The 27,928-nt window shown below is 38.2% G+C and overlaps 1 protein-coding gene across 1 annotated transcript in view; it reads right to left on the reverse strand.

Moving 5' to 3' along the window:
- The window catches only part of LOC111149449 (chromosome unknown C11orf49 homolog), a 190,880-nt gene that overhangs the window by 102,911 nt on the left and 60,041 nt on the right, over nucleotides 1–27,928 (reverse strand). The window contains exon 2 of the mRNA XM_022506537.1: nucleotides 385–515. Coding sequence (XP_022362245.1) covers nucleotides 385–515 — 131 coding nt within the window. The remainder of the gene's footprint in view (nucleotides 1–384; nucleotides 516–27,928) is intronic.

Raw genomic sequence — 27,928 nt, forward strand, 5'->3', positions numbered from 1 at the left:
TGGAATCAGACTGCCTGGGTATGAATCTCACCCCAGCATTTGTTGTATAACCTTGTCAAGTTATTTAATCCCTCTGATCCCCAGTTTCATTAGTTATAGGATGGGGATGATAGTATCTACCACAGAGAGCTGTTATGAAGAGTAAATGAGTCATGACACATAAAGTGCTTAGAACTGCACTTGGCTCCTAATAGATATCATTAGTGATGATGTTGGTACCAGTAACGGTGGTAGTATCTGTGACACAAGATGATAGTTCCTCAAAAGTAAGGTGTTCGGAGAGTGTCCTATAGCATGTGCTCAAACAGTATTTATAGGAACAAAACAAAGGCAGAAGTTTGGAAAGAAGAAAGGAAGGCAAGAAAAGGATTTGGGAACACTTACCGCCATTTTTGCCCACAGTTCGGAAGCATTTCCAGAAGGCCCGTAAGAATGATGCCCTATTGTGCGGGGTGGCCTGGATGAAGCTGAATTCCCGAAAGAGAATGTGAGTTCCCTGACATACACTGTTAAAACTGCAAAGAGAAAAATCAAGGAATCATCATTAGAGAAAGAGATATGGAAGGCTGGAATCAGAATAAAAAATCAAGACCACATAGAACCATTGCCAAAAAGGAAGAAAATCCTTTTTCTCCAATAAAACTCTGAACTATAGATTACACCAAGTCTTTCGGTGAAGAAATCCCTTCATATAACCATATCCTTCTGAAAACTCTTGGAGTCCACTTCCTCTGAGTGTTTCCTACCTCCCACATATATGCACTGAGAGAGTTTTAATCAGCCACGGGAGCATCTCAGATAGAGTCTTTAACTGGATGACATTGGCACTTGTATCTTTTTGGAGAATACTTCTTCTACCACATTTGGAATTATGTTTCCTTAAAGATATGATTTCTGTACTCTCTCTGACCTATATCAGCTCTCATAAGAACATAGCTCATGGGGACAGAACTGGATTGTCTGTTCAAGACAATTTGGGGGGTGATGGATACCTTTTTGACAATAACCTCAGAGGCAAAGCCATGTGCCAAAGGATATGAAAGGTTTCAAATAGAACATTAAGACAAATAAGAGGAACAAGGGTAAAAAGTGGCCCCTGAATGAGAGTATGAAGCAAAGCCCCAGAGCCCAAGTGAGTCATTGTTTAAGCTGGGCCGGAGAAGGGGAAAAAATATACTTCATTGCCTTTGGGTTCTTCTGCCAAAGAAATAAAGGCTGTAGAGCCTGGCGTAATCTAAAAATGGAAATTCCACCAAAGAATAGGCAATTATCCAGTAATCATCACGACTAAAGGCAGATTTCCGGTTCCAGAAAACTCCTAAATTCTCTGACAAGTAAATCATGAGTGGAAAATATGTTAATCTTTGTAGAGAAGCAGTCATTAAACTGAAGATGGCAAAACAAGAGAGACAGTGGAAATTCTAAATGCCACTTTTCATTTGCTGACAATTTAAAGTGGGGACAAAACTGAATCTCTGAACGGAACATGAAAAAATTTAAGGAGTCATCTGTTCCATTTTCCTTTTCCCTGACCAAGTTCTGAGGGAAACATCTAACCTGTCTTTAACATAGAGTATGTTATCACTTAAGATAAAATTAGCCTCTTCCTGTTAATATTAACAACTGTATGAAAAGGCAAATTACATGCTCCTTTCCCTGTGGAAAACTAGTGTAGAAATCTACTTCTGAGACACTATGAGGACGCATGAGGAAAACATCTGGTAAAGAATTAGGTTAGAAGAGAAATTTTTAAAAAGTAACTAAAGTGTTAACTATGCAGTTTGCAATGTTGTCTTGAGCAAAGGAAAATGAAAAATAAAGCAAATGAGCTGTTACAGGTAAATGGAGTACGTCACATTTCTAGCAAATGAAGTCTAAAATGATAACAATCTAGTTTAAATTTATGAAGCTATCCAGCAAAGAATTAGTCCCAAAGTATGCTTCATACCCCCCATGGGAAAAAAGCTGGTGTCTAGGTCATAATCTGGGCTATAAAGAAACTAATACTAGTGAAATTATATCCTTAGTGTAGCTTTTAAAAAATATATTTTTTAGGGGCACCTGGGTGGTTCAGTGGGTTGAGCGTCTGATTCTTGGTTTCAGCTCAGGTCATGATCTCAGGGTTGTGAAATTGAGTCTAGCGTTGGGCTCCACGCTCAGCGGGGAGTCTGCTTGAGATGCTCTCTCTCCCTCTCCTGCCCCTCCCCCCAACTTGCTCCCTCAAGTGCTTTCCTCTCTCTCTCTCTGTCTAAAAATAAACCTTTAAGATAGATAGGTAGATATGTATATCTTTTTTAAAAAGAGGGAATAATTTATGCACAGAAGAATCTGGCTGAGACTCATTGTATGGATAAGCATTTACATAAGAAGTTATAAAATAAGAATCTTAAAACACACACTGATAGGCCAAGGACATATAATATTGACTACAAAAAGATTTATATTTCCACTACTGTTTTTTTTTTAAGATTTTATTAATTTGTCAGAGACACAATGAGAGAGGGATCACAAGCAGAGGGAGTCAGAGAGGGAGAAGCAGGCTTCCCGCCAAGCAGGGAGCCTGATGCGGGGCTCGAACCCAGGACCCTGGGATCACAACCTGAGCAGAAGGTAGACACTTAACGACTGAGCTACCCAGGCACCCCACCACTACTGTCTTAAGATCATCCCTACCAGTGAAATTTAACTGGTCAGTATAGAGATCATAATCACTTTACTTAAGGAGTTAATAGGCAATATAATCAGGGAAAATTCTTTTAGATAAGACCGCTCAAACAAAAAAGCAGAAAATACAATATATTGCTCCAAGCTTTACCGTTTCTCCTCAACCTGAAATAACTTTTCCTTACCTCCATCCGTTAAAATTCTATCCAGTTTTTCAGGACCATTTCAAATGCCACATTTTGCATGAAGTTTCTTCCTGATTCTATATTCATGCCCAGTTCCCATCATGCCTCACTTACAACTCTCTACTGGCACTCAGAATCTGCTGCATTTGAAAAAACTTACTGGACTTATATTCCCTACAAGACTATAAGATCTATGGAGTAGTAATTAGGTTGTATTCATCTTGGTCTCCATCACATTATCTAACACATAGTACATACTACTCCATAAATGCTTTTGGTAGCTGATTTAGAAAGCTTAGAAAGAATAGATAAGTAACACCAGGTTGAAAGTATCAGATTTATATTTGTAGTCAGCTAACACTGGAAATATTGAAGTCAGTGTTTTTAAACTTTTTAAAAGTCTGGGCTTTGTCCTGATATTATCATTATAATATTGCAATACCAACTTTGGTTTGGTTAGTATTAGCCTGGCATAACTTTTCCTATGTTTTTAATTTTAATCCTTCTTGGTCATTTTGTTTTAGATATTTCTCTTGTGAGTAGTATATAGTTGGATTTTGCTTTTTACCCAAACTTATAGTCTCTGTATTTTAATAAGTGAGTTTTAAAAATATATATATCTGATAAATTTTTGCCATCTTATTATGTCTTTTCCATGAATTATTTTTCTTTGGCTTATTTTTCTTTTCCTGCTTTCTATTTCGTTAGGGAAGTTTTTTCTTTTCTTTCTTTTTTTTTTTAAGATTTTATTTATTTTGAAAGAGAGAGCGAGAGAGAGAGAGAACAGGGGGAAGGGCAGAGGCAGAGGGAGAGAATCTCAAGAAGACTTCACAAAGAGAGCAGAGACCGAGGCGGGGCTTGAACTCAAGACCCTGAGATCATGACCTGAGCTGAAATCAAGAGTCAGATATCAACCGACTGAGCTACCCAGGTGCCCCAGTTATTTTCCTTTTTAATTATCCCCCCGACTGTTAGATTGGAAGCTATGATAGAATCTATAACTTCTTAGAATTCCTCTTACAATTTCAACATACATATTTAGCTACACAGTTTTCCTTTTTTAATTGAAGTATAGTTGACATACAACGTTATATTAGTTTCGGATGTACAGCACAGTGATTTCAACAATTCTCTACTTAACGCATTGCTCATCATGGTAAGTGTAGTCCCTATCTGTCACCACACAGAGTTATTACAGTATTATTGACCATATTCCTTACAGGGTACTTTTTATCCCTGTGACTTACTTTATAACTGGAAGATAGCACCTCTTAATCCCCTTCACCTATTTTGCCCATCCCCACCCCCTCCTCTCTGGCAACCATTAGCTTGTTCTCTGTATTTATGAGTCTGTTTCTGGTCTGTGTATGTCATGAGCACACTGTGAAGATGCACACATGAGTTATGTCTTTCCACATTGCCAGCTTTATTCAGTCATTAAAGCAAGGCTAGCATGATTATAAAGCAGGTTCAGGATTCCAAACTCAATGACATTTCACCACATGATTAACTTGGCTTTGTACATGGCACCCAGAGCAAAACACAAGACCTAAGTCACACAAAGAACAAGATAACATGGCGGATAGGAAGAGAACGAAGTCAGTCTGTGGGTGCGCAGTTGAGATAAGGCCTCAGTCCGGCCGGGGTCAGCTCTTGGCACTTATTGCTTATTCTGTTCAAACAATGGAGGATCTCAGTTCTGTTCAGAGATCAATCAGGTAGAGCCTTTAGCAGTGGCTGCCTTTTTTAAGTGCTCAGACATTGAGAGGTCAGTGTCTGGAGAGTCTACAGTTGGCTGCAAACTCCCTTTTTAAAGGGATTTCATCAGTCTTGAGACCCTTCAGACCTCCTGTGCTTCTCCTAGTTACCAGCTCTGGGGTGTTGTCAGCTGGGCTGGTCTCAGTGATATCTGATAGCTTCAGAATCCTTAAATGCTTGCCTCATTGCTTGACATGAGTGACTCCATCTTACTCTCAACAGTGCATGTGTGTTTGTTCATTTGTTTTATTTTTTTAGATTCCACATTTAATTGAAACCATATGGTATTTGTTTTTCTCTGAGTTATTTCACTTAGCATAATACCCTATAGGTTCATCCCTGTTGTCAGAAATTTCTGACAAGATTTCCTTCTTTTTTATGGCTGAGTAATATTCCATTGTATATGTATACCATACCTTCTTTACCCATTCATCTATTGTTGGACACTTAGGTTGCTTCCATATCTTGGTTACTGTAAATAATGCTATGATAAACATGGATGCATACATCCTTTCAAACTAGTAGCTACACATTTTTTAGAATGTCAAGTCATTCGTTATTTTTATTACTCTCAAAAGCAAGACAAGAACCAAAGCACACTCTAAATAATCTATGAGCACTTTTCTCTGCTGATATTATTTTCTAGATTTTGCCTTCTATCTTTTAAATTAAGAACTTTTAAAAATATGGTAAAATGCTTATAATACTATTTTAGCCATCATATTTATAATTTTAAGTACTGGCAGTATGCAATTCAGTGGCTTAAATACATTCACAAAACAGTTAACCATTACCATTATCTATTCACAGAACTTTATCATTATCCCCAACAAAAACCGCATATATATTAAAAAGTAATGTCCTCTTCCACCTTCCTCCCAGACTTCGGTAACTACTATTCTACCCTCTGTTTCTATGCATTTGTCTATTCTAGGTACCTCTTGTAAGTGGGGCTGTACAAAATTTGCCCCTGTGTGTCTGGCTTCTTTCTTTCTTTCTTTCTTTCTTTCTTTCTTTTTTTTTTTTTTTTTGAAGATTTTATTTATTTATTTGAGAGAGAGAGAGCACAAGTTGGGGGGAGAAACAGAGGCAGAGAAAGAAGCAGGTCCCCTGCTGAGCAGGGAGCCGGATGTGGGGCTCAATCCCAGGACCCTGAGATCATGACCTGAGCCGAAGGCAGAGGCTTTAACCCACTGAGCCACCCAGGCGCCCCACCTTTTTTCTTTTTTTAAAAAGATTTCACTTACTTATTTATTTTAGGGAGAAAGAGAGAGAGAGAGCATGCACCCTCAAGCAGAGGAATGGCCAGGGAGGGAGGAAGAGGGAGAAAATCTCAAGCAAACTCCACACTAAGTACAGAGCCCCACATGGGGCTTGATCCTACAACCCTGAGACCATGAACTGAGCTGAAACTAAGAGTGGAAACCCAACCACCTGAGCCACCCAGCGCCCCTGGCTTATTTCACTAAGTTTTTAAGGTCTATCCATGTTGGGCTTATATCAAATTTCATTCCTTTTTAAGGATGAATAATATGTCATTGTACGTATATGCCACATTTGTTTATTCATTCATCTGCTGATGAACACATGGGTTGTTTCTACCTTTTGGCTATTATGAATAATGCTTCTATGAACATTGGTGCACAAATATCTCTTCTTCAAACATCCTGCTTTCAATTCTTCTGGGTATATACCCAGAAGTGGAACTGCTGTGTCATATAGTAATTGTATATTTAAACTTTTGAGAAAACACCAAGCTGTATTCCCCAGTGGCTGCCTATTTTATCTTCTCGTAGCAGTGCACAAGAGATCTAATCCTCACCAGTGTTTTTTCTATTTTCTTATTTTTTTTAAATAGCCATGCTAGTAGGTGTGAAGTGGTATCTCATTGTGGTTTTGATTTGTATGTCCCCAATGAATAATGATGTGCTGATCATCTTTTCATATACTTATTGGACATGTGTATATTTTCTTTGGAGAAATGTCTATTTAAGGCTCTTGCCCATTTACTAATAACTTTTTTGTTGTTGAGTTGTAGCAGTTCATTATATATTCTGGCTGTGAATCCCTTATCAGATATATAATTTGAAAATATCTTCTCTCATTCTTCAGGTTGTCTTCTTGCCTTGATAATACAGTCTGATGCACAAAAGTTCTTAATTTTGATGAAGTCCATTTTATCGATTTTTTTTCTTTTGTCCCTGTGCTTTTGCTTTGATAACCATAAATCACTGTCAATTATAATGCTATAAAGACATTTAGTTTGTTTCTTCTCAGAGTTTTATACTTTTGGCTCTTAAATGTAGATCTTTGATCTACTTTGAGTTACTTTTAAGTTTTAATTTTTTAAGATTTATTTATTTATTTTAGAGCAAGTGAACAGGGTAAGGAGCAGAGAGAGGGGGAGAGATAAAATTCCTCAAGCATACTCCTTGCTGAGTGTGGAGCCTAACGCAGGGCTTGATCCCAGGACCCTGAGATCCTGACCTGAGCCCAAATCAAGAGCTGACCGCTTAACCAACTGAGTCACCCAGGCGCTCTGAGGTAACTTTTATATAAGGTATAAGATATGGGTTAACTCCCTTTTTATGCATGTGAATAACTAGTTTCCCCAGCACCACTTGCTGGAAAGACTTGTTGAATAGTAGTCCTTTCCCCAGTGAAGAGCACCCATGTTGAAAATCAATTGACTATACATACAAGGGTTTGTTTCTGGGTTCTCTAATCTATTCCAATAGTCTATATGTCTGCCTTTATGCCAATATATCCTGTTTTCAGTACTGTAGTTTCATATTAAGTTTCAAAGTTAGGAAGTTTGAGGGACGCCTGGGTGGCTCCATCGATTAAACATCTGTCTTGGGCTCAGGTTATGATCCCAGGGTCCTGGGATCAAGTCCTGCATCTGGCTCCTTGCTCAGAGGGGAGCCTGCTTCTCCCTCAGCCTGCTGCTCTCCCTGCTCACTCTCTGACAAATAAATAAATAAAATCTTAAAACAAAACAAACCCCAAAGTAAAGCATCTTAAAATTTCCACAGTGAAACATATATTTACATTAAGAAGATTAAAAAAAAAAAGATTAAATAAAGACCAAATACAGCCTCATAAACTAGTCCAGGTCAAGTTTGCTCCCAAATGAGTTTTCAGAAAGCTCAGCAAGAACAACTTCAGGTTTTCTATGCTTTTTGTGATTTCAAATTGTGAATTTCTGAATATTCACAGACCTGCTGTTTTCACAAAAGCCTGTGGGTGGTAAATGCTCTCAGTTTTCATTTTCTTGAAAATATCTTTATTTACTCTCTGGAGTAATGGTTTAACCAGGTGGGGAATTCTGGGTTGTCATTTATCTTCTCTCAGCACTTCGAAGATACTATTCCATTGTCATCTGGCATCTATCACTGCTGTCGAGAGGCCATCAGTCAAACTCCTGCCATTCCTCGTGGAGTTAATCATTCTTACCATTCATATAAGCTATTTTCTTTATCATTAATGTTCTGTGGATTTTACAATGTGTCTATCATGTAGGTATATTTTTAGTTAGCTTGCTCAACACTTTAATCTGACTTATGCCTTTCGTCTCAGAGAGTATCTTTTAAAATATTCCTTCACTGCCATCCTCTGTATCCTTTTCTTCTCCATTAGATGTACATTTTAGCCTCTCAGTGTATTTTCTGTGTCCTTTCATAATTTTCATCTTTTATCTTTGTGTTGTACTTAGTATTATCTTCCAAATTATGAATTCTTTATTCTTTTATGTCTAGTCTAAAGTTTATTCTGTCGAATTTTTAAGAAAAGATTTTATTTATTTACTTGACAAAGAGAGAGAGCACAAGTAGGGGAAGCAACAGGCAGAGGCAGAGGGAGAAGCAGGCTCCCTGCTGAGCCTGGGAGTCTGATGCAGGGCTCAATCCCAGGACCCTGGGATCATGACCTGAGTCGAAGGCAGCTGCTTAACTGAGCCACCCAAGCACTCCTCTGTTGAATTTTTTAATTTATTTTTATTTATTTTTTACTGGCCATGTTTTAATGTTCTTTTTTTAAAGATTTATTTATTTATTTTAAAGAGAGAGAGAGCAAGAGCACAAGTGGGAGGGGTAGAAGGAGAGGGAGAGAGGATCTCAAGCAGACTCTGCGCTGAGTTTGGAGCCAGACACGGGGCTTAATCTCATGACCCTGAGATCATGACCTGGGCCCAAACCAAGAGTTGGACACTTAACCAACCACACCAACGAGAAGTCCCTGATCAATTTTTTAAAACATCAGTAACTTTTTAATTTCTAGAATGTTTAATTGGTGTTTTAAAGAATTTACATGGTTCTGTTTCTGCTTCCCAATTTTTGTTCTCTATTTTTTCCCCTCAAGTTTTTATTTCAATTCCAGTTAGTTACCAAACAGTGTAATATTAGTTTCAGGTTTAGAATTCAGTGATTCAAAACTTACATGCAACAGCTGGTGCTCATCACAAGTGCCATCCTTAATCCCCATCACCCATCTAGCCTGTCCCCCCACCCACCTCCCCTCTGGTACCAGCAGTTTGTTCTCTATAGCTAAGGGTCTGTTTTATCACTTGCTTCTGTCTCTCTTTTTTCCCCCATGTTCATTTGTTTTGTTTCTTAAATTCCACATATGAGTGAAATCACATGGCATTTCTTTCATTGACTGACTTATTTCACTTAGCATAGTGAGCTCTAGCTCCATCCACATCATTGCAAATGACAAGATTTCATTATTTTTTATGGCTGAGTAATGTTCCCGTGTGTGTGTGTGTGTGTGTGTGTGTGTGTGTGTGTATACAGATCAATGAAACCAGGAGCTGGGATTTTGAAAAAATTAATAAAATTGATAAACTCCTAGCCAGACTTATCAAAAAGAAAAGAGAAAGGATCCAAATAAATAAAATCACAAATGAGAGAGGGAAAATCACAATCACCACTACAGAAATACAAACAATTATAAGAGGATATTATGAAAAAGTATATGCCAACAAATTAGACAATGTGGAAGAAATGGATAAATTCCTAGAAACATATAAATTACCAAAACTGAAACAGGAAGAAATAGAAAACTTGAACACACTGATAACCAGCAAATAAACTGAATCAGTCATCAAAAATCTCCCAAGAAATAAAAGTCCAGGGCCAGATGGCTTCACAGGTGAATTCTACCAAACATTTAAAGATGAATTAATATCTATTCTTCTCAAACTACTCCAAAAAATAGAAATGTAAGTAAAACTTCCAAAATCTTTCTATGAAGTCAGCATTACCCTAATAACAAAACCACTAAAAAAGAGAACTACAGGGGTACCTTGGTAGCTCAGTTGGTTAAGCATCTGACTCTTGATTTTGGCTCTAGTTATGATCTCTGGGTCCTGGAATCAGGCCCTGCATTGGGCTCAGCACTCAGTGGGAAGTCTGCTTGAGGATTCTTTCCCTCTCTGCCCCTGCCCCCTGCATATTCTGTCTCTCTCAAATGAATAAATAAATCTTAAAAAAAAAAGAGAGAACTACAGGTCATTATCTTTGATGAACATGGATCCAAAAACTCTCAATAAAATACTAGCAAATCAAATCCAACAGTAGATTAAAAGAATCATTCATCACGGGCACCTGGTGGCTCAGTGGGTTAAAGCCTCTGCCTTCTCTCTCTGCCTGCCTCTCTGCCTATTTGTGATCTCCGTTTGTCAAATAAATAAATAAAATCTTAAAAAAAAAAAGAATCATTCATCACGATCAAGTGGGATTTATTCCTGGGCTTCAAGGATAGTTCAATATTTGCAAATCAGTTGATGTGATACACCATATTAATAAAAGAAAGGAAAAGAACCATATGATACTTTCAATAAATGCAGAAAAAGCATTTGCAAAGTACAACATCCATTCATGATAAAAAAAAAAAAAACACAAAGTAGGGTTAGAGGGAACATACCTCAACATAATAAAGGCCATATACAAAAAACCCACAGCTATTATCATCCTCAATGGGGAAAAACTGAGAGGTTTTCCTCTACAGTCAGGAAAAAGAGAGGGTGTCCACTCTCAGCATTATTATTTAACACAGTAATGGAGAACACATAGTAATAGAGAATCAGAGAACACAATGAAATAAAAGGCATCTAAATTGGCAAAGAAGTCAAACTTCCACTATTTGCAGATGACATGATACTCTATATAGAAAATCCAAAAGATCCCACCAAAAAATTGCTGGAATTGATACGTGAATTTGCTGAAGTGACAGGATACAAAATCAACATACAGAAATCTGTTGCATTTCTACATACAAGTAATAAAGCAGCAGAAAGAGAAATCAAGGAATCAATCCTATTTACAACTGCACCAAAACCCATCAGATACCTAGGAATAAGCCTAACCGAAGAAGTAAAAGATCTGTACTCTGAAAAGTATAAAGCATGGATGAAAGAAATTGAAGAGGACATAAAGAAGTGGAAAAACATTCTATGTTCATGGAGTAGAAGAACAAATATTGGGTTTATAAAAAGATTTTATCTATTTATTAGAGAAAGAGCAGGGGAAGGAGCAGAGGGGAAGGAGAAAGAAGGGAAAAGAATTGCAAGCAGATCTGTGCTGAGTGCAGAGCCCAGTGTAGGAGCAGAACCCACCACCCTGAGATCATGACCTGAGTCTAAACCAAGAGTCAGACTCTTAACTGACTGAGCCACCCAGGCGCCCCTGGAAGAACAAATATTGTTAAAATGTCTATAGTACCTCATGTAAGAAAGGAATCCATCAAAATCCTTGAGGAGAACACAGGCAGCAACCTCTTCGACCTCAGCCACAGCAACATCTTCCTAGGAACATCGCCAAAGGCAAGGGAAGCAGGGCAAAAATGAACTATTGGGATTTTATCAAGATCAAAAGCTTTTGCACAGCAAAGGAAACAGTTAACAAAACCAAAAGACAACTGACAGAATGGGAGAAGATATTTGCAAACGACATATCAGATAAAGGGCTAGTGTCCAAAATCTATAAAGAACTTAGCAAACTCAACACCCAAAGAACAAATAATCCAATCAAGAAATGGGCAGAGGACATGAACAGACATTTCTGCAAAGAAGACATCCAGATAAAAAAAAAAAAAAAAGACATCCAGATGGCCAACAGACACATGAAAAAGTGCTCCACGTCACTCGGCATCAGGGAAATACAAATCAAAACCACAATGAGATACCACCTCACACCAGTCAGAATGGCTAAAATTAACAAGTCAGGAAATGACAGATGCTGGCGAGGATGCGGAGAAAGGGGAACCCTCCTACACTGTTGGTGGGAATGCAAGCTGGTGCAACCACTCTGGAAAACAGCATGGAGGTTTCTCAAAATGTTGAAAATAGAACTACCCTATGACCCAGCAATTGCACTGCTGGGTATTTACCCTAAAGATACAAACGTAGTGATCCGAAGGGGCACATGCACCCGAATGTTTATAGCAGCAATGTCTACAATAGCCAAACTATGGAAAGAACCTAGATGTCCATCAACAGATGAATGGATAAAGAAGATGTGGTATATATACACAATGGAATACTATGCAGCCATCAAAAGAAATGAAATCTTGCCATTTGTGACGACGTGGATGGAACTCGAGGGTATCATGCTTAGCGAAATAAGTCAATCGGAGAAAGACAACTATCATATGATCTCCCTGATATGAGGGAGAGGAGATGCAACATGGGGGGTTAAGGGGGTAGGAGAAGAGTAAATGAAACAAGATGGGATTGGGAGGGAGACAAACCATAAGTGACTCTTAATCTCACAAAACAAACTGAGGGTTGATGGGGGGAGGGTGGTTGGGGGGGGGTGGGATTATGGACATTGGGGAGGGTATGTGCTATGGTGAGTGCTGTGAAGTGTGTAAACCTGGCGATTCACAGACCTGTACCCCTGGGGATAAAAATATATTATATGTTTATAAAAAATAAAATTAAAAAAAAAGTCTATAGTACCCAAAGCAATCTATACATTTAATGTAATCCATATCAAAATACCAATAGCATTTTTCACAGAGCTAAAACAAACAAATCCTAAAATTTGTATGGAACCACAAAAGATCCTGTATAGCCAAAGCAATCTTGAAAAAGAAAAGCAGGGGCGCCTGGGGTGCTCAGTGGTTAAGCATCTGCCTTTGGCTCAGGTCATGATCCTGGCTTTCTGGGATGGAGCCCCATGTCTGGCTCCCTGCACAGTGGGGAACCTGCTTATCCCTCTCCATCTCCCCCTGCTTGAGTTCCCTCTCTTGCTCCCATTCTCTGTCAAATAAACAAATAAATAAAATCTGTAAGAAAAAAAGAAAAGAAAAGAATAAAGAAAGCAAAGCTGGAGGCATTACAATTCTGGACTTCAAGTTATATGACAAAGCTGTAGTGATCAATTCAGTATGGTACTGGCACAAAAATAGATAGCTCAGTGGAGCAGAATAGAAAACCCAGAAATGAACCCACAACTCTGGTCAATTAATCTTCAACAAAGCAGGGAAGATTAACCAATGGAAAAAAGGCAGCCTCTTCAACAAATGGTGTTGGGAAACTGGACAGCAACATGCAGAAGAATGAAATTGGACCACTTTCTTACACCACACACAAAAATAAATTCAAAGTGGATTAAAGACCTAAATGTGAGACAGGAAACATTAAAATCCCAGAGGAGAACACAGGTAGCAACCTCTGACGTGAGCCGTAACAATTTCTTACTAGATATGGTACCTGAGGCTAGGGAAACAAAATCAAAAATAAACAACTGGGACTTCATCAAAATAAAAGGCTTCTGCACAGCAAGGGAAACAATCAACCAAACTAAAGGCAACCTACAGAATGGGAGGAGATATTTGCAAATGACGTATCTGATAAAGGATTAGTGTCCAAAATATATAAAGAACTTAGACAACTCAACACCCAAAACACAAATAATCCAGTTGTTCTTTTTTAATAATGACCATTCCTTTTATTATGTCCCTGAGGATCTTAAACTTTATTTCAAATTCAACTAAAATAATTAGTCTTATTTTCTCTGGAGAAAATTTCTATTTCAATTGTTGGCTCTTTCTTAGCATTAGTTGTTCTCACATATTTTGGAATTTCAGCGTGTAGACTCCCCTAAAGCGGGAGGTTATCACTGTCTCCAGTTACTCACTCCCTCACTCTCTACTGGGGACAGATCCTAGTCTAGGACCAGATCGGATATTGGGTGAGTTAATGCTCCATTCCTAATGATATTGGGGATATCACAGAAACTGTCACTGAACCCTTGAGTAACTCAGACTACTCATCCTGGGTTGTAGGGTTGCTTCTTTTTAGAGACCCAGGTTTTATATAAGCCATTTTCCAGGTAGCAATCATAATTTAAAAAAAATAATCTTCTGCCTTTTACTATTCCATAAGAAATGAACTCTCAAGTTTCCTATGCTTGCTTCTGAACCCAGAACACAAGAGGCCTGTGGTTTTAGTCCCATTAGCATTGTGGTTTGTTTGGTTTCTCGCCCATGGATGAATTTACACTGATTTTATAAAATGGCTATGTCGTTTACATTTTCTCTTCAGAAAATTTTATGTATTACCATGTGTCTGTAATGGATAAGAAAGCCAAATCATAAACACTGCTAGCCATTATGACCAGAAATCCAAAACAAATTTTCTACCTGCATAAAAATGCATGTTCTTGCTTTTTCATTGTATTTAACTGAACTAAAAAGTTTTTTAATAGGTATCAATCTTACCTCTAAAATCAAACAAAAATGTTCCTAAAACATTTTAAAGGTCAAACAGATGTATACTGTAATGTTTACCTCAAACAGATTTCTCTAAGACCAGTATTCAAATTTCATTGAGTAAGTTCTTCCATTCTTTAAGTTGTTTGTTTTTTTCTTTTTGAGATTTCAGTTGTTTTGTATTTCTACATTATTTCAAATTTACAGAAAACTTCAAGAATAGCACAAAGGATTCCTGAATACCCTTCACCTAGATTATTCAAATGTGAGTATTTTGTTACATTTGATCTCACTCAAACTTCTCTAATCTCTCTCTCACACACACATATATTTACTATTTTTCAGAACTGTTAAAGAGTAAGTTGTAGACATGATACTCCTTTACCCCTAAATACAGCATATATTTACTAAAAAATAAGGAATTCTCTTATATGACCATAGCATAATGATCAAAATCAGAAAATTAAAATTGATACAATATTGTTATCTAATTTACAGGCCTTATTTTTTTAATTTTTTTTTTTTTTTTTTTTTTTTTGGGGGGGAGAGCACATGAAGATGGGGGGAGGGGGGGGGGGGAGGGGAACTAGCAGATATGAGAAGAGAGCACATGAAGATGGGAGAGGGGTGGGGGGGCGGTGCACGCAGCCAATCCTAGGACACTGAGATCATAAGATCATGACTTGAACCAAAACAAGAGTCCGTTACTTAATTGAATGAGCCACATAAGCGTCCCTAATCTTTAGGCCTTATGAAGAGTATTTCTAACCCTGTTAAAGTATTTATTTAAAACTATGAGAAAAATTGACCTGATTTTTCTTGAAAAACAAGAACAAAAAGAAGATGCCTCCTAGAACCACTGATATTTATTTGCTTAGTAGGTAAGTATATAGGCTCTATGCCCAATGTGAAGCTTGAGCTCATAGCCCTGAAATCCAGAGTCCCAGGCTCTACCAACTGAGCCAGCCAGGTGCCCCAAACTGATTTCTATGTCGTTTTGACATGTCCACACAATTCTTTGATCACTTCCTTACTTTTTGATTGAAAAATATGTTCCAGGCTCATCTTGTTCTTTCCCTACCCAATCCTACAGCCAGCCATTTCTCCAAGAAGACCAAGTTGCTTTTATTAGAGGACTGCTGTTTTTTTTTTTTTTTTTAAGATTTTATTTATTTATTTGACAGAGAGAGAGAGAGACAGCAAGAGCAGGAACACAAGAAGGGGGAGTGGGAGAAGGGAAAGCAGACTTCCTGCCGAGCAGGGAGCCCAATGCAGACCTTGATCCAATGACCCTGGGATCGGGACCCAAGCCAAAGGCAGATGCCTAATGACTGAGTCACCCAGGCACCCCAGTTAGAGGACTGTTTAAAAACCTAGGTGGAGGCTAGATGTGCTCCAAATGTGTCATTGCTTCTAGGCTTTCCCAGAGTCAGGGTAAAGACAAAGGAAGATTTATGTATACACACTCTGCATGTGTGCATACACACACTTAGATTCATTTCTATACATCTAGATATCTACATATATTAAAATCCATGAGTACATTGGTTCAATTCCAGTGTTACACAGAGTACATTCTAGTCTTTCCCCTTTTCACATCTGAAACTTCCTAATTCTCTAGCTGGTGCGCTTGGGGAGTCAGTGTTTAACGAGTACAGTTTCAGTTTGAGAAGATGAAGAAGTTCTGGATAGATGATGGTGATAGCTGCAGAAAAGTGTTAGTGTACTTGATGCCACAGAACCATACACTTAAAAAATAACTGAAATGGTTATTTTGTTATGTATATTTTGTTGTGTATATTTTACCATAATAAATTTACCAGAAATAAATGAAGATATTGGTGTCAAACACCTTGTATGTATATTTATAGGATTGTCTGAAGAATGGGTGATTGGAAAGTATAACTAAAATATTTTTTTAGAATGATTCTGAAGTAAGAATGACTATGGCTTTGCTACTGGAAGAATGGACCAAAGACAGCAGCAGTGGCATCACTTAGAAGCCTGTTAGAAACCAGAATCTCGGCCCCATCTCAGACCTACTAAATCTGATTCGGCATTTGAACAAGACTGCAGGTGGTTCACACGCACATTGAAGTTCAAGCAGCACTCCTCGGGGACAGATTCTGCCACTTCCTACTTTTGTGACTTTGGGCCAGGTACTTAACCATTATGTGCCTCAGTTATTTTATCTACAAGATTGTGATAACAGGAATGAAAGTTGCCAAAGATGATTAAATGTGATGATAATGCATGTTGTATAATGCCTGGCACATTCAAGGACTATCAGCTATTATTATTACTTTGCCCAGTAGAAATCTGTGATGGTTGGTTTCAGGGGTTTTTCTAAAAATAGGAGATATAGGAAGTCGGTATTTTCTAGAGATGGTGCTTGGCTTTAGGAGATTATGGGGGAAAGGATACATGGGAGATAATACTTTGGGCCAAGTATGAAGAAGACCCAATAGGGTAGAGTGAAGGTGTCACATTCAGTCACAACGGGGTAATGTTCTTCTTGTTAAGGTATGGTAGGACCAGACAAAGGTTATTTACAAAATATAAACGGAATGGAAGCAGCTTTTGCTGAGACAATGCCCTATTTTTAAGATATTTTGAAACCCAAGTGGTCTGTTTTTCACATGTCTGAAATCCTGTATGAGACAGAACCTTTCAGCTGAAATATCACTTATATTTGACTTACATGGTCAAGGACCAGACAGGCTGGGGGAGGGAGGTGGCCGAGTGTGAAGTACCGACGAGGTGGGGAGATGAAAGGATGGCTACACAGGCCCCGAGAATTGCTAGCACTTGGGCCATGGCTCTCTGAAGATGTTGCTGAGTTCCTAACCTAATTTCTCTGGCAGGAGATCTTTCCTTGTCCCGGAAAAGACTTTTGGAGACAGAGAGGATTAAAAAAAATAATATTGTTAAGAAGTGAGGTTGCTGGGCTTGCACTTTACTAGCCGGAATCCCTTTATCTTTCTTGAGAGCCCCCCAGATCTCTTTTATTCTAGGTCAGTAATTTAACACTCTCAACTCTCAATTCAAAGCCTGTAATGACCTTGCTGTGCTGAATTATTAGCCCAGGATATAGAAAGAGAGAGAGAGAGGGAGGGAAAAAAAAAAACCCTAAAAACAACAGAGGCCTTTTGATCAGAGCACCAAACTGCAGTTCCCTGTAACTCAAGCTGCCCATTCTTATATGGCAAGAATTAAGGACTCCCCCTGCCAGGCAGGACCCTATTAAAAGACAATAGCTGTTTGAAAAGGGTAAGCAAGTTGATATGGATATAATAGGCCACATATGGGGGCCCCTTTCTACTCTGAAATAAAGCTCCTTCTTAAGAGTTGTGAGCTGGGAAATCCAGCATTCAGTAAGGCAGGAGGAGGAGGTACAATAGAAGAGCGTGAGTGGTTAGCCATGCAGAAATGCTTGAAGGTGCTTCAGGAAAAAGGGAGGAGGGCTTTGGGGAGCCTGCAGAGATGAGCATCAATCACGGAGGAGAGAGGCTTTCAGAATGGCCAGGTGCTCTTTGGTCCCCAAGAGGTTTTTAGGCCAATGATGACAAAGATTTGGCTGGAACCAAAATAGTGGTTAGTTTCCCTAATGGGTTAACAACAATGACAGCAAAACAAGCAGGAACATAGTAAGCTCTTGCCAGAAATGATGCAGCTGGCAAAAAGTAATCCTTTCTGCCTTGTTTTACACAATTTAACATGTCAACATCCTCAACTGATGAATACCATCTAGTGCCACTACATGTTCTTATTACCTTTAGGATGGGATTTAAAAAAAAAAAAAAAAAGGCTCTGTAGAACAGAGACAGTGGACCCCAAAGAAACTGCCTCTTGCCTACAATTGATACCCCTTCTCAGATACTGAGAGGTAACCACAGGACACAGGACTTCTTACTCTATTAGCTAATCTATGTTTGCTTATCTATCACCTAAACAATCTGCTCATTAGCAGATGATGCTTTCGGAGGATCCTAATCCATAAAAGAATTTCCCAAACACTGTTTTAACTACTTCTAAGATCTTGTTAGTATGTTACAAAACAAGGAATGATTTAAAGTGACTCAAAGTATTTAAACACATTAATCTACTTATCTATAACTAAATTCTGAATTCCCAAATCCCTAAGCAAAAATATCAGAGAGATATTTTTCCTTCCTCTACCACCCTTTGCTAACTGCCAAATGAACAGCTCTCCAGTTCCCATCCACTGCAATTAATGGGCTAGCTTGATGGAATTTACAACTAAAGAAAAAACACAAGGGATCTCTCTCTAACACTCTTGTTCCACTGAATGGTCAACAGGGCACTAAACTGATCTTTAGCAAATTAAAGGGGTTTGCTGATTAAAGAGAAGGTCTGGATTCCTAGGGAAAAAAATCTTGCATCACCACTCAGCTTCAGACCCCCAAAGAAACATATTATTTTTACAAAAGTCATTAGAGATAATTGTTTCCATAAAATATTACAATTTTAAATGACTGTACAGAATGTAGACTCCTTCATTTAAGAAGGAGTCATCATATAGGAAAGGAAGTATGAGCAGTGGAGAGCACCAAACACTAAGCTGATTCCCCAATTCATGTCTTAGCATATGGTAACCATATTTTCGGAAGTCCACACTGGGGCACACAGTCTAAAAAGTTTTTATCTGATGTGTGGGCCACTTACAGGTGTAAGGAAGAGCTTAAAGATTCTCTATATATCAGTGTAGTGATTGGGTAAGTATGTTTAGATGCCATATCAATTGATAAATATTAAATGTCAGTTATGTTATAGATCTTAAAGGATATACAGCCGATGTAATCTGAAAAATAAAAATTATGCAGAACAGCATGTGTGGTACGATACAATTTATATAAAACTACATATCTGGGGTGCCTGGGTGGCTCAGTGGGTTAAAGCCTCTGCCTTCAGCTCACGTCATGATCCCAGGGTCCTGGGATCGAGTCCCGCATCGGGCTCTCTGCTCGGCGGGGAGCCTGCTTCCCTTCCTCTCTCTCTCTGCCTGCCTCTCTGCCTACTTGTGATCTCTGTCTGTCAAATAAATAAATAAAATCTAAAAAAAAAACACCTACATATCTATGGGTATATATGTAAGTAGACAAGAGGTTTGAAAGAACAGAGAAAATGGAGGAAAAAATATTGGAGAAAATTTCTCGGAATGGAAAGGCATGAGTTCCCAGATTAAAAGCCTAGCACGATGAATGAACATATGTGCACACTAAGGCACAGACTATAAGAAATCAGACTCTGTCTTTCATTGGGGGCATGGCAAGGTCATTTTGTAGAAGATCATGTAGGATAGGAGATATTGGTACAGCTATCTTTGGGAAATAGAATCACCCACAGTTGCCCTCCAGCCACAACAATTTATATTCCTTACAAATGCAAAATACACCCCTCACCGAAACCCCCAAAGTCTAATTCCATTTTAGCATCAACATAAACTCTAAATCTTGTCATAAATCAATTCCAGGTAGAGATGAAGTGCCTCCATTGCAGTTTTTTGGGTACAGCTCCTGTATAATTCCTCATTCTAAATGCCTGTAAACTAAAGAGACAAGTTATATGCTCCCACACACCCAGTATGTACAAGGGTAATACAGTGATAGGATAACCACAATAAAATTCCAACCAAAAAGAGGGAGAATGAGAGGCAATATAGCAACTGTTGGTCCGTTGCAATTCTGAAATCCACCCACCCACATGTCTCATTTCCATGATTTCAGCCTAGTATCTCTCCCTGATAATGACTTCCCATGACTTTTGACTCTGTACTCTGGGCTTTTGGTTTCATTCTTCTGAATCATACTTACATTTCCATAAATCATAGTCTCAGTTTGCAGCTGAATAGCTTTCTTAGCTTGCTTCCTGCCCATAGAAGTCTAGGGGCCACTTTTTATTTTACATTATTTATGTCTTCTTTAGCCCAAGTTAGTGGGCTTCCATAAATACAATTCTCTTAAAAATGATGTTGAGGGAGAGGGTGGTTGGGTTACGGACATTGGGGAGGGTATGTGCTACGGTGAGTGCTGTGAAGTGTGTAAGCCTGACGATTCACAGACCTGTACCCCTGGAGCTAATAATACATTATATGTTTACCAAAAAAAACACCAAAAACCAAAACAAAAAACTGGGGGGAAGGGATGCTGAGGTTTTTCTATTAACTTTATTGGGGTTTACTCCATTGGACAAAAGCTTTACCCACAAACCTCTTTGAGACTGGCGCTTCCCTATCTGGGTTCCCTATGAGCCTGCTGCTCTTAGATCCTTAGGCCTCTAGTCCATCTGAAAGAATTTATGAGCGGGGGCGGGGGGGGAAGAAGAAGAAGAAGTCCATAAGGCTCCACCCAGAAATCTTGCTGAGATTTTTAACAAAAGGTTCATCTTTACCCTTGGACCACATTTCTTTGCCAGCACTCTGGATTTGATCTTTATCCTGAAGCACTTCCTTACTTTGAATACTTTCTGCTGGTTGGAAAGACTGTCCTGAGCTCTCTGTATTACCTCTAAACTCCACCTGAAAACAAAATAGTTCATTCTTTAGTTCATCTCTCTCACATTTTACTGTCGGTAACTAGAAAAAGATAACCAGCCCAGAAATCTCCACAGGTAGGATCGTCATACTCACTATGTAGATTTCCTATTTTTCACATTACCAAAAATGATAGTATTGCCAAACTTTCTGTCATTACATAATAAGGGTCCTCTTACCTCCCACTAACATTTTCCTCACTCTCTTTTAAGCCTTCACTGATGGTCTCCTTGAAGTCCATCAGACTTCCACTGTCAGGCTTTTCAAAGTCCTTCGGTTTCCACCTGTTGACTGGTCTCAAAGCTAATGACATGTTTTAGGTTTTTTGTTACTGCACCCCTTCACTCCCAGTAACAAATTTTGTTCCAATCATCTGTTACTGCATAACAAATCATACTAAACTTAATGGCATAAAAAATAACAATTTGATTATGCTCAAGGATTGAGTATGTCAGGAATTATACAGAGCACAATATAGATGGCTTGTTTCTACTCCATGATGTCTGGACCTGAATTGAGAAGACTTGACTGGTGGGGCTGACTCAAATAGCTGGGGACAGAATTATCTGGAAGCTTCTTCCCTCACATGTTGGACACTTAGGCTTGAAAACCAAATTTGTGGTTGGGCTTCTTACAGCTTGGCAACTGGTTAGTAAAAAAGAGTCTCCTGAGAAGCCATGTCTGAAAAGTAAGTTCCCAGAGACCAAGACACAGTGTTGGGAACTGTAGGTGGCTCAGTTGGCTAAGCATCCAACTCTTGATTTTGGCTCAGGTCATGATCTCAGGATTGTGAAATTGAGCCCACACTGGGCTCTGCGCTGGGTGTGGAGCCTGCTTGAGATTCTCTCTCTCCTTTTGCCCCTCCCCCTCCTCACATTTCTCCCGTCCCCTCTCATTCTCCCTTTTGGAAAAAAAAAAAGAAAGAAAGAAAAAAGTTCACATAGTATTACTTCTATTAGATTCATATTCAAGGGGAAAGGACATAGACTTTACTTCTCAAAGGAAAGAGTGTCAAAGAGTATGAGGTCCTGTTTTTAAATGAGTACATCAAAAACAAGGATGAGAGAAAGTCCAGAGAATGCTACTATAAAGCAGGCATAGGGATAAAATAATACAGATAAAGCAGGTCAGAAAATTCTAGGAGGGACTTCTTTAAGAAGAAGTCCTGAGAGAATTAATCCGTACAAAAAAATATCATTGTACTCGCTTCAGAGTCCTGGCAGTTAACTGATAATATATTTAAGAAGGGTAGCTGAGGAAAACTGTAAAAAGAGAATATTTACAAAGATGTGGAAAAGGTTAAGAGAAAGTGGGTTACCCAGAAACTAACAACAGTTAAGATCTGGTGTGATCCCAGGCCTTAAGACACAAGTGGAAGGAGTGGCTTCTTGAATATAGGAAGAGTAGAGACCATCTAACATAAGCTGTGAACTTCAGTAGAGGAACAGAGCCAACTTCAACCCACAGCAAACTGGTAGGGAGAGACTATATACCCCAAGCTCACCCGGTCTCCTCCTGCCCTTCAGGCTCCCACTTTAACCCAATTGGGAAGCCACAGGGCAAGAGAATCTATGGATTAAAGTCTGTACAGATCAGCCCTCCAGCATAATGTGGAGAGTGGACGTGCAGGGGCAAATGAAAAATAAATCGCAAGTACCAGAAAGGCAATTTATTCAGTTGGGTGGAGTTTGGAGATAAATTTGTGATAAGTTTATAAAAATTAACCAAACAAGAAGAAAAGAGGCAGTCTCAGGGGTGAGAAGATTGTGCAACTTAGTTCAAGTGTCAATAGTGTTTATATAGTTATAAATAGTAAATATTGATATAACCAAATAGAATATTGATACAGCCAAAATCTTAATATATATATATATATAATATTAAGATTATATATATATATAAAATTATATTACATATATACAATTAAGATCTTATATATATATGTATATATATCTATCATGAGGTTGGAGAGTAAATAGAATTACATATGCATGATAAATTGTGTGAAAGAGAAATAGATTCACACTTCACATAGTGGGAAGTCAAGAGATAATGCCTGATTTTGAAAAAAAATGAAGTAGCAACGTACGTAATTTAGAGATACAGAAATAAATGTCAAACAAGTTACTCAAAGAAGTTGAAAGTGGTTACCTCTAAGGAATGGGAAACTAAATTAGGAGTTGGGGTAATGCCTTTTTCTTTCTTTCTTTTTTTTTAACAATACTTACAGAACTATTTTATTCTTTACACTGTATGCATGTATAACCTTAATTTAAATAAATAAATAAATTAGATAAAGAATATCCAGCTTAGAGGGCCATCTGTTCTGTGACACCCTTCCTCATCCCTCAAGCTTAATTAAGCTATTCTTCCTCCCGACGTTCTTAACACCTTGAGCCTCTAGTTAGCTCATATCACAAGTTGTTTAATTATTGACTTACTTGACTGTGAGTACACTCAAGGTAGAGACCATGCTTTCTTAATCACTGTTTCCCCAGCAGCTGTCATAAACCCTGGCATAGATGGCTATGTAAGAAATATTTCCTTAATTAAATAATCTTAGTCAATGGCACCAATACCATACCAGGTGTATAGAGTAGAAAACCTCCATGACCAAACTCTCCTTGTAACCCCTCACTTACATATTGCCCTGAGCTCTATTACCTCACTGCTACAGACTGAATGGTTGTGTCTCTTTCAAGTCCCATACTGAAACCTAATCCTCAATGGGATGGTATTTGGGGTGGGGCCTCTGGGAGGTGATTAAGTCATAAGATTGGAGCCCTCATGAATGGGATTCTTGCCTATGAAAGAGGCCCAGGAAAGGTCTCTTGGCCCTTCTGCTGTGTGAGTATACAGAGAAAGGAAGGCCTCTATGAACCAGAAAGTGGGCTCTTCACAGACAAGGAGTCTGCCAAAGCCTTGATCTTGGACTTCCAGCCTCCAGAACTGTGAGAAATAAGTTTCTGTTATTTATAAGTCACTTAGTCCATGACAGTTTGTTACAGGAGGCCAAATGGACTAAAGCATGGACCATAGACCTTTTGTCATTCTCTGAAGACACAAAACCTCTGTGCCCTTGCTCATGCTGTTCCCTTGGCTAAAAATGCCCTACCTGTTCAGTTCCCGTTCTATATTATTCATCTTCTAAGGACCACTTGAAATACTATTTCTTTCATGAAGTTTTACTTAAAATTCATAGAGTAAATCCCTCCTTTCGCTTATCCTAAAACATGTTGCCTGAAATTCTACTTGGCATGTATTCAGTAGAATCCTAATAGTTATGCTTATGTCTGGTTTTCCCCTTGAGTTCAACTGGTTTACTCATCTTGCGCCCATCACTAGCATGGTATCCAACATATAGCAGGTCCACACTAAAGAACAACAGTGTTTTTCTGGTATGAAACTGCCATTATTTTTGCCTCCCATGAGAATGATAGTGAATTCCTCAAGGATCGTATCTGGCACACAGACTGGCACATAGTAGGTACTTAATAAGCAGTTCACAAATTTTAAAAATTAAAAGAAGACCAGGCAATGAGTTTATTTCTTAACATTTACAAGTTGCTGTCTTTCATTTTGTCTTTCTTCTTATTTCAACATAATTGAGCCTTCCACAAACTGGCCCCATCTTAATTATACATTTCTTGTTTGTTGCTTTTCAACATGTACTAGTCCTCCACAAGTCAAGTTAGACTCCTTCATGACCTCTTCCTGTGTGTGATATTTTCTACTCATGCTAATATAATTACATTCCTCCAAAACAAAAGTTCCAAAATACTTCCTTACAATAAAGGTAGAGTAGGTAATTTAGACTAAACTTTCTGGCTTGAGAAAAAGTAGATGAATTATTAAAAGCATCTGTTTGAAGTATCAGAGAGCCACTGAGGCAAATGAAGAATGACAAGGGCAAGTTTTGAAAGGAGAATAAAACCCAAAGAGGTCAGCCTAGCATTTGGTGCCACTTTTCCCCATAAAAAGGAATTCTAAATGGAAGAGTCCACGGATTGAATTCAAAGGATCCACAAATTTGTATAGGGAAAAAATTTACATCTTTAGCCATTAACTGGAATTTATCATTTCCTTCAGTTATGAATATAAACACAGTAGAATTAGCAGTACATGTGATTTTTGTCAGTAATAGAAACCTCAGATATTTTCATATAACCCTAAAGTTGTCCCAAATATCTCACAGTATCATTTATACTCATCACCATTTCAAAAATAAGATATTATTACACTCACTAGATGTTTCAGGGGCTTCTGTCTCTGAAAGAGACAGTTGATAGACTGAACAGATAATAGTTTTGAATTAATGTTAAGTTCCTGAATTTTCAAATGACTCTTGATGCTTGGTGGTCAAAAAACTGGAGCTCAGGACCCACCCAAGCTGGGTAGAAGGACTGTGGTGTATCCTTAAGGCTCTGCTTGGCACCCTAAAAGACTATACCTAGAAACAGATCAGCCCTCCCTGATACTTACACCTAGCTTCAAATTATTTCAAGCCCTAATTGAATTGAGGTAATCCAGGATTGCTAGTGCTCAGGCCATCTGCCAGAAGCAAACGTAAATCCTCTCTGAAGAAAGATAATAGCATTCTAGGCTTTATACTATCTCTATAATTTTTCATATACAATGTACAACACTCAGAACTAAGGAGAAAAAAAGCATACTATAATTTAAGACAATGGAATAAAGAGCCAAGAGACAGAATAGAAAATAGACACAGACACATACCCATAAGGAATCCAGATTTTGAATTACGGACTTTTAAATAATCTTGTTTTACTATGTTCAAGAAAACGAAGAATGAGAATCAGTAAAGAAACCATTAAAAAAAAACCCTGAACGGTAATTCTTGAACTAAAAAATTCAATAATTGTGGGACACCTGGTTAGCCAGTCAGTATAACATGTAACTCTTGATCTCAGAGTTGTGAGTTTGAGCCCCACATTGGGTGCAAAGATTACTTAAAAATAAAATCTTTTAATTAAAAAAATGAATGGGGTGCCTGGGTGGCGCAGATGGTTAAGTGTCCGATTCTTGGTTTTATCTCGGGTTGTGATCTCAGCGTCATGAGATCAAGCCCTATGTTAGGCTCCATGCTCATTGTGGAGTCTGCTTGAGGCTCTCTCTCTCTCTCCCTCTACTGCTTCTGCTCTCTCTCTCTCAAATAAGTAAATCTTTAAAAAAAGTAAAATAATTGGAAAAGCTATATATAATTCCAACTATATAAAAGCTATATATGATTCCAACTATATAACATCTAGAAAAGGCAAAACTAAGAAGACAGTAAAAAGAACAGTGGTTTCTAGGAATTGGTTGGGAAGAAGGGATAAACAGGAAGAAGAACACAGATAATTTTTAGAGCAATGAAAATACTCCATATGATAGCAAAATGATGGTTATGTCATTAGATATCTGTCTAAACCCATAGAATATAAAATACCAAGTGAATACTAAGGTAAACTATGAACTTTGGGTGATGATGATATGTCAATGTAGGTTCATCAGTTGTAACCAAATATACCAAATATAGGGAATGCTGGTAATGATAATAAAAATAACTGTTGCCTTTGCATTCTGGCAGCACGAGATACCTTGGAAATCTCTACCTTCTTCTTAATTTTGCTGTCAACCTAAACCTACTCTTAAAACAAAAGTCTTTAAAAAACAAACCAAAAGGCATATTTAAGCTATATAAAATTTTCATAATAAACTATAGAAGAAAGCAAAGTTAATTAAAATCTTCTTTGCTACTGGAAATAAAAAAGAAAAATAAAGGTACACTATGGGAGGCAAGACTAAGAGAAGCATGAGACACACTAGTAAACAAATCTTAAGGTTTTTCAAACTCACTTTCAACATTCATGGTTTCCCCAGCTTGCAACTTCTTTTTTTTTTTTTTCTCCTTTGTATTTAAAACAGACAGATTGGGGTGACTGGGTGGCTCAGTTGTTAAGTTTCTGCCTTTGGCTCAGGTTATGATCCCAGGGACATGGGATCAAGCCCTGCATTGGGCCCCCTGCTCAGTGGGAAGCCTGTTTCTCTCTCTCCTACTCTCCCTGCTTGTGTTCCCTCTCTTTCTGTCCCTCTCTCTGTAAAATAAATAAAACCTTTTAAAAATAAAATAAAATAAAAAGTAAAACGGATTAAAAGTGTCATGGTAAGATATTAAAAAACACAAAAACAAAAATAAGACAATAATTGGAATTAAGAACTCAGTACATGGGCTTAACAGCAAATTACACAAAATGAAAGAGAATTAATGCACTGCAAATAGGTCAGAAAAAAATATCTAGAAGAAAGCACATAAGATAAAAATGATGAAAAATGCAGAAAAAAGTACATAAGAGAGGATACCATGAAAAAGTCTAAAGTTTGTGTAACTGGAATCCCAGGAGTAAAGACAGTGAAACAGAAGCAAATCTGAAAAGCTGAAGATTAAGAACTTTCAAAAGTGATAAAAGACATCAAGTTACAGGTTCAAGAAGCACCAAGAACACGAAGGGGTTTAAATATAAAGAAAAACAAACCTAGATACATTATAGTAAAACTACCAAAAACCAAAGACCAAGGAAAAATATCCAAAAAGTAGCCAGAGACAAGAACAGATTATTTTTCAAAGGTGTAAGAATGACAGATAGCTGACTTCTCAACAGAAACTGTGGAAACCAGAAGAAAATGGAACAGTGTCTTCAAAGCACTAAAAGACCATAGCTGCCGACCTAGAACTTATACCAGAAAAAACTACCCTTCAAAAATGAAGGTGAAATTCTGATAATGTCTCTAGGTAGATAATAGTTTTCAATTAACTGATTTTCATAATTATACTATGGTTTTAGAAGATGCTAACAGGGACGCCTGGGTGGCTCAGTTGGTTAAGCAGCTGCCTTCGGCTCAGGTCATGATCCCAGCGTCCTGGGATCGAGTCCCACATCGGGCTCCTTGCTCATCAGGGAGCCTGCTTCTCCCTCTGCCTCTGCCTGCCATTCTGTCTGCCTGTGCTTGCTCTCTCTCCCTCTCTCTCTCTCTGACAAATAAATAAATA

Source organism: Enhydra lutris, unplaced genomic scaffold (assembly GCF_002288905.1).
Source record: "Enhydra lutris kenyoni isolate GAN:26980312 unplaced genomic scaffold, ASM228890v2 scaffoldscaffold22, whole genome shotgun sequence".
In the NCBI taxonomy this organism is placed as follows: Eukaryota; Metazoa; Chordata; class Mammalia; order Carnivora; family Mustelidae; genus Enhydra; species Enhydra lutris.